The 13,952-nt window shown below is 40.2% G+C and overlaps 1 protein-coding gene across 1 annotated transcript; it reads left to right on the forward strand.

The window, feature by feature from the left end:
- Nucleotides 1-3,225: 3,225 nt before the first annotated feature.
- On the forward strand, nt 3,226-13,567 carry LOC138834631 (procathepsin L-like). The gene is made up of 8 exons (XM_070033132.1): nt 3,226-3,458; nt 4,599-4,735; nt 5,164-5,286; nt 5,388-5,534; nt 6,283-6,507; nt 8,159-8,321; nt 9,214-9,331; nt 13,182-13,567. Exons 2-8 carry the CDS (start codon nt 4,610-4,612, stop codon nt 13,300-13,302), a joined length of 1,023 nt encoding a protein of 340 aa, XP_069889233.1. The 5' UTR covers nt 3,226-3,458; nt 4,599-4,609; the 3' UTR covers nt 13,303-13,567.
- The last annotated feature ends 385 nt before the right edge of the window (nt 13,568-13,952 follow it).

A 13,952-nucleotide genomic window follows, 5' to 3' on the forward strand; every position in this document is an offset into this window, starting at 1 on the left:
TGGTAAGATCAATCCCTGAAAGTAGAACTGCCTACTGGAAAAAAGAGGCTATTTCTATGTGTACAGCTACCTGTAGTGAATAATAATGTCTGTTTCCCACTAATTTTTAAACCTCTTTTATAGGCAAAGTGTGATCAAATTTATTTTTTTAATTTTTTTTTTTTTTTTTTTTGTCGGTCGTGGGGCTTGAACTCTGGGCCTGGGCACTGTCCCTTAGCTCTTCAGCTCAAGGCAAGCGCTCTACCACTTGAGCTACAGCGCCACTTCCTATTTTTTTAATTTTAATGTCTTTTGGGGAAGAGTCTTGTGTGCGTGCGCATGTGTGTGTGTGTGTGTGTGTGTGTGTGTGTGTGCGCGCGCTAGCACGCGCGCCAGTCCCAGGGCTTAAATTCAGGGCCTGGGTGCTGTTCCTGATCTTTTCTCTTCAAGGCTAATGCTCTCCATTTGAACCACATCTCCACTTGATATATATATATATATATATATATATATATATATATATATATATATATATATATATTAGTTAATTGGAGGTAAGTGTCTCATGGACTTTCCTGTCCAGGCTGGATTCAAACTATGATCCTGGGATTGCAACCTTCTGTGAAGTTACAGTTACAGGCATAGCCACCATAGCCCAACTAGGGTGTCTTGCTTTTAATTATCACAAATTTCAAGTATTATCATTTTCATCATCATGTTTGTCCTTGTCATGATCATTATAACAGAAAAATTAATGCTAACAAGGGGTTACCCTGTATTGAGAACCCATGAGCCAGGCACTTTCCATACAGCCTCAATTTAATGTTAATTACTCCTCACAATAACCATAGGAAGTAAGAGCTGCAAATCCTTGTGTAACTGAGAATCAACAGAAGTGACCTCTGTGATCTCGGGCAAGTAATATGAACGCCCTGTGCTTCTGATTTTCCAGTAGAAAAATGTAAACAATAATATCTCGTCTACAACATCAGATATATAAAAATTTGAAGTCCCCCATAGCTGCCAGGTATTTGATAGCACCTGTGGAGTGTTGCTGTTATAATTTTGGACCTATGCAATATAAATATGCTGGGGAGAATGTAAGAAGAAGAAAATAATGATGAAAAAAACACAAGGTCTGGGTGCACAGCCTCTGGGGAAAACTACATCTGGTTTCCCAAATAGCATTCCACTAAGGGTATATGATGTACCACAGGGAAGTCCCGTGTAGGAACCTTGTGGGACGCTTCAGTGTGTTTCACAGATAGGTGTTGACTCTTTGTGCAGCCACAAATAAGGTTTGCCATTCTTTCCTTGCTGTTTTATTTTATTCTGTGCTCTCTGGTATGAGAAAGAATTTAAGGCATTAGCTCTCTGACTTGTTACTTTCCAGTCCATAGCTGATTAGGTTTCCTTCAAAGTTCCCACTGCCAATTCCAGCAAGCTAGAACCACAGGACCTGCAAAAGTAGAGCAGTGTGCTGCCCCCCAAAGGCCAGCAACCATACTCGAATGCCTTAGTCCAGGCTGTTGCAGGGAACAACGGCCTGGAAGAGTCAATGAACATTTTTCAATCACCATCTCCCCAGGACAGAGACCTGCTTGGTCAGGCTCCTCCTTGGACCTACAGAGAAAACAAATCAGTTAAGGAGAAAACACAGCTAGGGGAGAAACTGAGCTCTGCCCTCCTGTATCACCAACACTCATGTGAACACCCAATATCACAATGAACCCCAGTATGTGACAAATTTATGCTAATTCAAAATTAAAATAATAAATCTATCACAAAAGGAGTGAGGAGGCCTAGTGGGAAGGTCATTTGGAAGTATTGCCTTCAGGAGGAACTAAGAACTAATGTAATTCTTTCAAGGGGATGTGTGTGTGTGTGTGTGTGTGTGTGTGCACACGCGCGCACGCACCCTGGAGCTTGAACTCAGGGTCTGGACACTGTCCCTAAGCTTTTATGCTGAAGACTAGCATTCTGTTACTTCAGCCACAGATCTACTTCTGCTGTTTTGGTGCTCAATTGGAAATAAAAATCTCTTTTCTGCTCAGGCTGGCTTCAAACCTTGATTCTCATATCTCAGCCTCCTGAATAGCTAGGATTATAAGCCTGAGCCACTGGTTCACATCCCAAGAGGAGGATTGTTTTAAAGGAGCAAAGCTGGTCTGTCCTCACTTTCTGGCTTCCTCTCTTGCCACAGGATCTGCCTCTCATGTATGCTCCTGCCCTGATGCTATGGTCATGGAGCTAGGAGTAGTGGTTCCGGAGTACTCATTAGAGCAAGTGCCATGGGTCATAGACCTATGAGCTCAATAAAACTGTACATATATATATATATATATATACTATATATATAGTATATATATAGTATATGTATATACTATATAAATAGTATATAGTATATGTATATATATATACACTATATAAATATAGTACCTAGTCTTAAATATATATATATATATATATATATATATATATATATATATATATATATAAAGTACCTAGTCTTGGATAGTTTGTTATAGCATCAGAAAATGGGGGTAATACAGAAAACAAAAAAAGTGGGCCCGATGATTTTTAATATTCTTGAAAATGTAATAGTAGCTTTGACAATGCGTAATGAGTAGAAGGTGGAAAAGTTTGGGGAAGTATGTTAGAAAAAACTAGAATGCTGTAAGCATAGCATTTCAGTAATTCTGAAGGCTCAGAAGACAAGGAGCCTAGGGAATTAGTCTTAGATTGTAAATGAAGGTTCCATAGAAAATGAATAAAGGCCATTCTTTGTTACATTATTGAAAAACAAACAACAATGAAAATGAATAACAACTAGATGAACGTGTCCACACTCTGGCCAGGTGAAGAACAAAATACTGCTTGGGAGAGGAGGTGTCATCTTTGGTATGGACCCAGCCCCATCTCTGGTGTGAATTAAACAGGAACATTGTAGAACACTGCAGATTGTAGTCAAAACTCTACGGGATAGGCTGAAAAATCACAAAGAACTTATTATAACATGCTTTCGTTCACAAACCTCCAACCAGCACACACATCTGTGCACTGGAGTGAACTGAGCCCTGCCTGGGAGCCCAGTTCACATTCCTAACCCCAACCCCCAGACTACTGAGGCAGCACAGCCTAGCCCCGCCTCTACCCGGAAAACTAGGAAACAGAATGCCCATAGGCTCCGCTCAACAGCTGGCACAGCCAATCACAGTGCAGGCTGGAGGCAAGGGCGGGGCTGACCAGGTGAAATGAGCAGCCTCGGGGCCACAACTGCCAATACCAGGGGTTCCTGGACCCTACACACCTGTGTAAATAACCTCTGGCAGAGACAGGTGTGAGAAGAGCAGGACTGACAGCACCTTCCTAGCATGGCCTAGACAGCTTCTTGAGGGGGCGGGGAGGGTCTGATATCCAAGCTTCCAGTCCCCGGCTCCCCTAGGAAGGCATTTCAGAAGGATTCCGATTCAGAAATGGTAGGTCACAGGACATACTGCTCCTTTCCTTGTACATTAGTCGAAATAGTATGAGGTGGCCTTCCAGATTTGGGGGATCTCTAGCCCCCTCTATCAAACGTCCTAGTTAAAAAAGTCTGTTATTGTTGTTTTGTTATTGTTATTTTTAACTTGTATTTTTAACAGTACCATTGATAAATAACCTGGGACAACTATTTCTTGGTTGGTTGTCTTAAGATTCAGACCCTCAAGGAACTTGCCACTATTATTTGTGTGTGTGTGTGTGTGTGTGTGTGAGAGAGAGAGAGAGAGAGAGAGAGAGAGAGAGAGAGAGAGAGAGAGAGAGAGAGAGAGAGAGAGAGAGAGAGAGAGACAGAGACAGAGACAGAGACAGAGACAGACAGAGAGAGAGAGAGAGAGAGAGAGAGAGAGAGAGAGAGAGAGAGAGAGAGAGAGAGAGAGAGAGAGAGAGAGAGAGTTTTCTGTGGCTTGAGCTGGGGCCTTGGCTCTGTTCTTGAGCTTTTGTGCCCAAGACTGATGCCCTACCATTTGACCTACTGGCTCCAACTCTGGCTTTCTTTTTTTTTTTCCCCTAGTTAATTGGAGATTAGGGCTACAGGCATGAACCACTCACTCCCATGATCATTCTTGAGCCATGAATTATATCACTGCATGCACTGTTTTCACTTTTTTTTTGTGCAGGTCCTGAGGCTCCAATTCAAGGCCTGGACACTGTCCTTGGACTTTTTAGCTAGGCCAGCACTCTACCACTGAACCACAGCTCCACTTTTGGTTTTTTAGTGGTTAATTAGAGATAAGATTCTTATGGACATCATTCCTGCCTAGGCTGACTTTGAACTTCAATCCTCAGATCTCAACCTCTTTAGTTTCTAGGATTATAGATGTGAGCTAGTGGTGCCTAGCTTATTTCCACTTCTTAAACTCTGAGCAATCTATACTTTTTATATAGTAGCTGGACCAGCTAACATCTACTTGCTTCTTCAGCAACCACATTCTTATTTTCTTCCATATTCCTTTGGAAAAAGTTTAAAACATAATTTAAATATTTTCTTGCACCATGGTGGCCGTAGTCTTCAGGAAAGAATAAGAAACCTTTTTAGAAAGATCAATCTAATCAGACACTTGTATTTTTTTCCCTAGGTTTTCGAAATATGAATTTTTTACTCTTCCTGGCCTTCCTTTGCTTGGGATTAGTTGTAGGATCTTCAAAACTTGATCCCAGATTCAATGTCCAATGGATCGAATGGAAGGAATTATACCAGAAACAATATGGCATGGTTGGTAACATATGAAATTGTCCAGAGAGGGGCTGAGGGTTTAGCCCAGCGGAAGGGCGCCTGCCTGGCGTGCGCAAGGCCCTAGGTTTGGTCCTCAGCCCTGGAAAAAAAAAAAAAAGAAATTGTCCAGAGAGGCATCGGAGAAAATAGTTTTTGCAGATGGAAGCTTATAGTCAGAGAAAATAAACAATGGCCTCTAGAATAAATGCTTCCAGAGGCCAGCTCCTTTCCCAGAGCAAAACGATAGCCATCATCAGCACAATGCGAGCAAGCAATCCCATTGCGTCTGATCCTAGAGAACAGCTCCTAAAAATATAAATACCATGCATCGCCATGGTTTCTTGTCCATCTTTGTCTGCAAATCTACTTGGTAAGCATAGGTTGAGTTTATAGTAGAAATAAAGACCATCAGATGTATGTGCCTCTAGAATGAAGAAGAATGGAGAAGAGAACTATGGGAGACAAATCTGAAAATGATTGAACTGCACAATGAAGAATACAACCGAGGGAAACATAGCTTCACTATGGCAATGAATGCCTTTGGGGACATGGTGAGTGTCATGTGCATTACTTAGCTCTGGGCTTTCTTTCCTTAGTCTCTCCCAAAATAATATCTTGTTCTTCCACCATTTTATTTACCTTTACCTGGAAGACTACTGAAGAATTCAGGTTGATGATGAATGGGTTTCAAATCAAGAAACATAGAGTGGAGAATATTTTCCAGGACTCTGACTTCATAAACATCCCTTCATCTATAGATTGGAGAGAAAGAGGCTACGTCGTTCCTGTGAAGCATCAGGTATGACAGTTGTCAGATTCAGACTTTCTATTTCCACACAGATGTGGTAAACTAGGAAGCTATACACAGTTCATTGGTGTTTTTTTTTTTCTTTAAAATGTGCTTTTGTTAAGCTGGGCGCCGGTGGCTCATGGCTGTAATCCTAGCTACTCAGGCTGAGATATGAGGGTAGAGGTTCAAAGCCAGCCCAGGCAGGAAAGTCTGTGAGACTCTTATTTCCAATTAACCACCAGAAAACCAGAAGTGGTGCTATAGCTCAAGTGGTAGAGCGCTCACCTTGAACTGAAGAGCTGAGGGACAGTGCCCAGGCCCAAAGTTCAAGCCCCATGCCCGACAGAAAAAAAAGTTTTTTGTTAAGTAGTTGTACAAAAAGATTTCAGTTCTATAAGTCAGGTTATGAATATAATGCATCTTGATCAATGTTATTCGTTCCATCATTCTCTCCCATTTCCCCCTCCCATCTTCACCTTCAAGTTATATAGTTCATGTTTTACCTAATGTACATTGAATATATAAGCCTGAATAGGCTTTCATGTATATTTGCATTTTAGATCTAACTTCCACATAGGAGAGAAAGCATACGCCCTTTGTCTCTCTGAGCCTGAGTTACTTAACATAACTTTTTAGATCAATAAGATTATATCAATATATCACATATACAGATCATATATATGAACCGATATTTAGAGGGTCACAACACTTGGTTTGCAAATGACAGCTTTTGTTGTTGTTGTTGTTGTATTTTTAGTTTTCATGTGGGGCTTCATGGGCTTTTAGTGCAACCGGGGCCCTAGAAGGACAGATGTTCCGGAAAACTGGCCAACTGATCTCACTGAGTGAGCAGAACCTAGTGGACTGTTCCTGGTCTGAAGGCAACGAGGGCTGCAACGGTGGTGTGATGAATTTCGCTTTCCAGTATGTTATTGAAAACAAAGGCCTGGACACAGAGACGTCCTATCCATATGAGGAAGGGGTAAATGGAGCTCCTTATGTTGTTACCATTCCCACCCTGTGCTGGGAACATGAAACAGTTTCAGAAACAGTTTCAGTTCCATTTTATTTTATTATTTATTTATTTTGCTTACTTATTTATTTGATCAGTTGTGAGGCTTGAACTCAGAGTCTGGGAGCTGTCAAGGCTAGCACTCTACTACTTTGAGCTATAGCTCTACTTCCAGTTTTTGAGTGGTTAATTGGATATAAGAGTCTCATAGGGACTTTCTGTCCAGGCTCGCTTTGAACCATGATCCTCAGATCCTAGCCCCCTGAATAGTTAGTTTTACAGTCATGAGCCACTGGCACCCAGCTATTTATTATTAATTAATTTATTTTTATATCAGTACTGGTGCTTGAACTCGTACCCTGGGTGCTGTCCCTTAGCTATTTTGCTCAAAACTGGCACTTTCCCACTCTAGCTTCACCTCCATTTCTGGCCTTTTGCTAGTTATAGATAAAAGTCTCATAGAGTTTTCTAGAAGCCCGGGCTAGTTTCAAACATTTACCCTCAGATCTCAGCCTCCTGAGTAGTTATGATTACAGGTGTGAACCATAGGCTCCCAGTATCCATTTTTCCATTTTAGATGGTAGTTTCCAAATCTGAAAATTATTCGAGCTGTCATTTATAAATTATAAGACTTTGACTAAATGATTAATGTATAGCTGTTTTATGCTGCCTGAAATATATATGTGTATATATTACAATATTGCATGGAATACAGATTTTTTTCATAGTGAAAAATTTCTATGAAGTCACTATTCTAAGGTCTCAGATCAGCTCACCAGTTAAAGCAGACCCCAACCTGTACTGCTGTACTGTTTTCCCAGTATGACATACAAATTCCTGCCCCAGTTGCAACCATCTCACTACACTCCTCAGAATGTGACTCTCCCCTCAATTCCTGTAAGTCCACGTTACCTCTTCATGACACCTCTTCTTGGAACTGACCCTACTCCCAAATTCTCATAGTCTACATAATATGACCCATCCGATGCCCATGTGACCCAGATGACTGCCCCCTAAAGTTTTGTTTAAATTCAGCCTCCACCTATCCACGGCTGCTGCCTCCATTCCTCCTTGGAGCAGACTGGCAGGTATGCTCCCTAATAAAGCCTTGAGCTCATACTGGTCTCTCTTGCTTGCCTCTCATTTCTTAAAACTATGGGATAAGTTGTCTATGAGATAAGTTCTTCATTTCAAACCAACTCATAGCCCTGAACCTCCTGGGATGATGCTTTTAATGGAGTTTACTTGTAAATTGCTAAGCTGTAAATTGGTGAGATTTGTTATCTAAGAATTACTACTCAAGTTGGTACTAGTAGCTCATGTCTGTAATCTTATCCACTTCAGATGCTAAGATCTGAGGATTGAAGTTCAAAGCCAGCCAGGACAGGAAAGTCCATGAGTCTTATCATTAATTAACACCAAAAAAAGCCCAAAGTGGAGTTGTAGCTCCAGTGGTACAGCACTAGTCTCGAATGAAAAAGCTAAGAGTAGTTCCCTGACTCAATTTATGCCTCAGTACTGACACAAACTAAACAAGCAAACAAATAAAAAAAAAACTCATATTCTCCTATCCCCCAGGAAATAGCTGATGGTAACCAAGCCTCTACCCTTTCCCTTTAAGAAAGGCCCCTGTAAATACAACCCCCAGCATTCTGCTGCTAATGTCAGTGGCTACATGGACATCCCTAAGGATGAGAAGATCCTTAAAGAGGCATTAGCATATGCTGGGCCCATTTCTGTGGCTATTGATACCTCACCACCAACTTTCCTGTTTTATGGAACAGGTAAGCATTTATCTATACAACTTTAGGCAGAAAAGTGGGAACGACACCGTGCCATAAGAGTACCTAGACACTATATAAAACTCAGTGTAAATATTTGGGGTTTAATACAACTGTTCTTTCTGTACATGCAATATTTGTTCCCAGTTACGTTAACACAGCATCATAATGATAAGTACTTCTGAATACAAAATTTTGTTTATTTGTTTTTGTGCTGATCTTGGGGCTTTCCCAAGCTGGCTTCAAACCACAATCCTAAGTTCAGCCTCCTGAATAGCTAATATTACAGGCATGAGCCATTGACTTGAAATAATTTTAAAGTCTATTAATTTTACGTGTATTTAATGCTATATTGAATATACTGAACTCTTTTAAACTTCATTATACTTAAGATTAACATACTAACTTTTCTCCAATTAATTGTTGGAGCTTCAAAACTTTCCAATGATATTTATGTCTGATATTAAAACTGAAAAGAACCCCTGGGCTCAAGCAATTTTGTGTCTTATGCCATTTCTTTAAATTCATACCCTTGGATAATAGAATTGTGAGCTTTTAAAAGGTATTCTTTGATGCCTCTTGACAAGCTGTTTAAATGGCATGCATTTTGTATATCTACTAGTGTTAGATCAAAACCTAAGTTCCTTATTTTAAATGATAGAAAATCTAACCTCAAACTAGATCTTATATAAACAGATATTAACTTATAGCTTTTAAATATACTATTTTAAAGTTATAACTATAAATTTAAATGGGAATGAAAATCAATTTTGAAATTTGAATTTCATTTGAATTTTTAGATGCTCCTTTGCCCTGGGTGATGGGGTTCCTCACTTTAGTAACCACCAATCATTTCTTGGTATTTCTCACTCCTACAATGATTTTCCTTTCCTAGGCATTTATTTTGATCCAAACTGCAGCAGCACAGACCTGGACCATGGTGTCTTATTGGTTGGCTATGGCTTTGAATCTGAAGAATCAGACAACACTAAATATTGGCTGGTTAAGAACAGGTATAAAATGCCAGAAAGCACTTTTCTTGGAAATTTAAAAGGGATTTTTTTCTTTGCAATCAATATTTGGAAACAGATTTACAAACCTTAAGCATACCTTTCACATTCCAGAAATCTTAAGATAACCATAAAAACAACATTGTTTGATTTTAACATTTATATCTATCATGACTGATGTCAACGAAATAGTTGATATACTTCCTTTGCATGGGAAAGGATTGTTCAATGAAGTATTTAAGAGCCAGCACTGGAGTGCAGTGGGGATGTGATAGAGGATCTGTGGACCATGGGGTTGCAAGATAGCCTTTCAAAGGCTTGAATGAAGTACCCTGCTTCTCGCACCCTGTCTCACCAGTGAAGATGAACTTAAGTCAAAGTATGACCTCTCGACAGAGGAAATGTATATGCAGTGTATATGATTGTCTCTCCATTAATTCCATGACCTTCTAAAGTCTTTCTCGCTGGAAAATCCTGTAGTCCCATTTCTGGAGTTCCTGGGAAGTTAAGACCACTGCAATACTTCAGAAAGAGAGAAAGCCCAGCCCGTGTCCTGCCTTGTTTTCTCCAAGCTGCCGCTGCATAGTACCATTTCAACAATATGTCCACCTAAAGCCCATAAAACAGCCAGATGGCCCATAGCCAGTACACGTCATGTGTCAGAAGTTGCCAACCCATATTCCATAAAATATCCCATGAGCTGTGCCCAGTGGCAAACCTAGAACCATGATCTAAAATGAACCTCTTTTGTGTGTGTGTGTGTGTGTGTGTGTGTGTGTGTGTGTGTGTGTGTTAGCATCAGGAAATAACAAATAGACACTTGGAAAGTTCAACTGTTATTTTGTTAAGCATGTCTTCGTTGCCTTCTCCCATCTCATATCCTTTTTAAGTACTCATAATGAAAACATTTGTTCATTTTTGGTGTCTAATAGGTCTTGTGGACCTTTTATTTTTATTTATTTTTTGCTATTCACAGCATATTTCCCTAGTTTCATTGCTTTGTCTATATACTACTCTCTAAACCACAGCATCTTAAGGGAGATATGGCATTCAGGATGGGCCTGACAATGGGAACCCATTATAGTGACATGCAGCAGGCCCAGAAGGTTGCTGAGCTTACCTTCACTGAGCTGGATGACACTGGATTATTTACAACCTGTGAAGACAGTGCTAATGCTGTAAAAAAAAAATAACAGCCAAAAAAAGGTTAGAGGCTTCTTGAAATTGGTGGAGGATTTTATTCAGTTTCCTTGTTGAAAATTTAGTTGGGAAGGCTAGGCATTGGTGGCTCATGCCTGTAATTCTAGCTATTCAGGAGGCTGAGATCTGAGGATCAAGATTCAAAGCCAGCCCAGGCAGGAAAGTCTGTGAGACTCTTATCTCCTATTAACTATTAAAAAGTCAGAAATGGAGCTGTAGCTCGAAGTGGTAGAATGGTAGCCTTGAGTACAAAAGCTCAGAGACAGTGTCCAGGTCAAGTTCAAGCCCTGGCACATACCCGGAAGAAAGAGACAGACAAGGAAGGAAGGAAGGAAGGAAGGAAGGGAGGGAGGGAGGGAGGGAGGGAGAAAGGAAGGAAGGAAGGAAGGAAGGAAAAGAAAAATTACATTGGAAAAAATGGTAGTCACTCAAGAAATAAAGGACAAATGTTTTTGGTATGGGTGAGAATTGAATAAGACAAAGTTAAACTACCTGAAGAAGAAATTCTAAAGAAAAAAAGACTAATCAACACCAAATAAACTAACATTTTCACGTAAGACCTGCAGCTACAGAAGGAAACACAGAGAAACACTCATTTCAGGACAATAGTTCTCTGGATAATACAAGCAGCAGAAGCAAAAATAGACAAGCAGAATTATATCAAATTAATAGTTTTTCTGTACCAGAAATGAGCAGAATAAGCAGACAGTTTGCAAGATAGAAAACACTTGTGAATACTTCATATAAACAGGGAATTAACATGTATAAAAACTAAGGAATTCAAACAACTCCACAACAAAGAAAGAATCTGATTTTTAAAATGGGAAAAGTTCCTAAGGAGACATTTCTCAAAAGAAGGTACAGAAATGGAAATATATGAAAAATAAAGATATGACTCATGACAGTTTGTAGAGCACCAGCTGTTAGTAAGCGAGGCAAGTAAGCACAAGGCTCTGATTTAAACTCAGACACTGAAAAAAATAAAAGTTAGACATCACTAAATAATGAATAAATACAAATCAAAGCTACAGTGAAGTTTCTTTCAGACTCCACCGTACTTAAAATGCCCATTATCAAAAGTGAAAATAAATAATGGCAAGGATATGGAGAAAGCAGAAGTCTTAAAGATTATAGTTGGAACATAAATTAGTATAGCCATTATAGGAAATAATACAGATGTGGAAACAACCTCTAGGGATCCATTAACAGATGAATAAATAAAGTGTGGTACACGTATACATTGGAATATAATTCAGCCATAGAAAATTATGATACCCTGTCATTTGCAACAATATGAATTAACTCACAATATGAGTTTAAGCAAAAGACACCAAATACAGAAAGATGATTACATGTTCTCATGAAGGCTTTCAAAGACTGATTTCATAGAAGTAAAACACAAAAGTCATCAGAGGCTATTAAGAGAAGGAAAGAAGATGGATAACAGATATCAAAAAAATATCTAGAAGCCAGGTGCTGGTGGCTCTTGCCTGTAATCCTAGCTACTCAGGAGGCTGAGATCTGAAGATCACTGTTCAAAGTCATCCCAGGCAGGAAAGTCAGTGAGACTTTTATCTCCAACAAATCACTCAGAAAAATCCAGAAGTTATGCTGTAGCTCAAGTGGTAGAGCACTGGCCTTGAGCACTATTAGGTTCAGGGACAGCGCTTAGGCCCTGAGTTTAAGCACCAGGACTGGCTATAAAAAGAAAAGAAAAAAAGATAGCATAGTAGAATGAATATAGTTAATTTAGAAAACATACTGTTACAAGTTACTCACTGTAATCCTAGCTACTCAGGAGGCTGAGATTTGAGAATCATGGTTTAAGGCCAGCCCTGACAGGAAAGTCCATGAGATTTATCTCCAATTAACCAACAAACAGCCAGAAGTGGAAGGGTTCAAGTGGCAGAGCACTAGCTTTGAGAAAAAATGGCTCAGAGAGAGAGCCTAGGCTCTGGGTTCAATCCCTAGTACCAGCATACACACACACACACACACACACACACACACACACACACACGAATTTAGCAATGCCATTTATTGGCCCCAATAGTTGTGTGCATGCGTGTGTGTGCATGCATGCATGTGTGTGCGTGGGGGGGGGGGAGCAGGCTGTTTGTGTGCTGGTACTCAGGATTGGATCCAGGGCCTCAGGGCCCCTGTCCCTTGCTTAGCTTTTTCTGCTCAAGTCTGGTGCTCTAGCACTTATGCCACACTTCTACTTATATGATTGAGAAAAGAATCTCCGGTTCTTCTTTTCCAGTCTGTCTTCAAACCATGATCCTCAGATCTTAAACTCCTGAGTAGTTAGGATTGCAGGTATAAGCCACCTTTGCTCCATTAAATTTTTCTTAATTCTAAAATACCCCTGTCCACAAAGGTTTCTCTTTTCTTTTTTCTGAATATGCAGTTTTGTATATAGTCATTGTTTAGGGATAGAGATAAAAGTAGCACGTAGGTTCGGATTCAATAAGTAGCCAATTTGAACAAGAGCATGTCTCTTCTGACTCTTTACAAACTAAGGCCTCCTGCCCAGGGATCAACTAATCACTCTGGTATCTTATAAAGCTAACATATACTTTTACTGATAGTGATGAGATGGCTACGTGTGTTGTTCTTTCTTTCTAAAGTGGAAAACATGCTCTTCTTTCAGCTGGGGTGAAGAATGGGGCATGCATGGCTACATAAAGATAGCCCGAGACTGGAGCAACCATTGCGGGATTGCTTCTGCTGCCAGCTTCCCACTGTGTGAGCCCATGAACATTGATCAGTGATTGAGGGCATGTATCCAGTTGAGTTATGTCTTCAGCCTGGCTGTCCCCTAGCCTGTGGGATCCACCTTTGAGCCATTGAAGACCATCGGTGTGGTGATGAGAATCCAGTGACCGTGTTTCCTCCGGTAAAACATCACTATGACTTTAATCAGCCTTTCGTTGTTATTGTCTTCCCTGATGACTTTGGAGTTTTCACTTTTTGAAAGTATCTCTAAAGTTCTGCCTTTTTAAATAAAATGATTGCAAAGGTAGCAGGAGGACCTCTTTCTGATGTCAGTGAAGACTTCTTTTGTAGTCTCACATGCAATTCAGTTTTAAAGACAGAGCCAAATGTCCCCCTAGTACAGTTTGAAAAAGAGTGGATAACTTCTAAGTTTTTGTACTGGTCCTGAGGCTTGAACTCAGGCCTGGGCCCTGTCCCTGAGCTATTTTACTCAAAGCTAGCACTCCACCATTTGAGCTACAGCTTTATTTCTGGCTTTTTTTTTTTTTTGACAGTTAAGTGGAAATGAGTCTCATGGGCTTTCCTGCCCAGGCTGGCTTTGAACCCTAATCCTCAGATCTCAACCTCCTGCGTAGCTAGAAATGACAGGCATGAGCCACCAGTGCACATCTATGTGACTTCAGTACTAGGAAAGGCCCTGAAAGAA

The sequence above is a fragment of the Dipodomys merriami genome, unplaced genomic scaffold (assembly GCF_024711535.1).
Source record: "Dipodomys merriami isolate MVZ:Mamm:240054 unplaced genomic scaffold, mDipMer1.0.p SCAF_22, whole genome shotgun sequence".
In the NCBI taxonomy this organism is placed as follows: domain Eukaryota; kingdom Metazoa; phylum Chordata; class Mammalia; order Rodentia; family Heteromyidae; genus Dipodomys; species Dipodomys merriami.

Excerpts from the sequence above, each read along its gene's own strand:
- LOC138834631 (XM_070033132.1), top strand. The coding sequence starts at position 4,610 with ATGAATTTTTTACTCTTCCTGGCCTTCCTTTGCTTGGGATTAGTTGTA. Across the intron at positions 4,736-5,163 it reads ACCAGAAACAATATGGCATG|AATGAAGAAGAATGGAGAAG; the intron begins GTTGGTAACATA and ends ATGTGCCTCTAG. Across the intron at positions 6,508-8,158 it reads CCTATCCATATGAGGAAGGG|AAAGGCCCCTGTAAATACAA; the intron begins GTAAATGGAGCT and ends TTTCCCTTTAAG.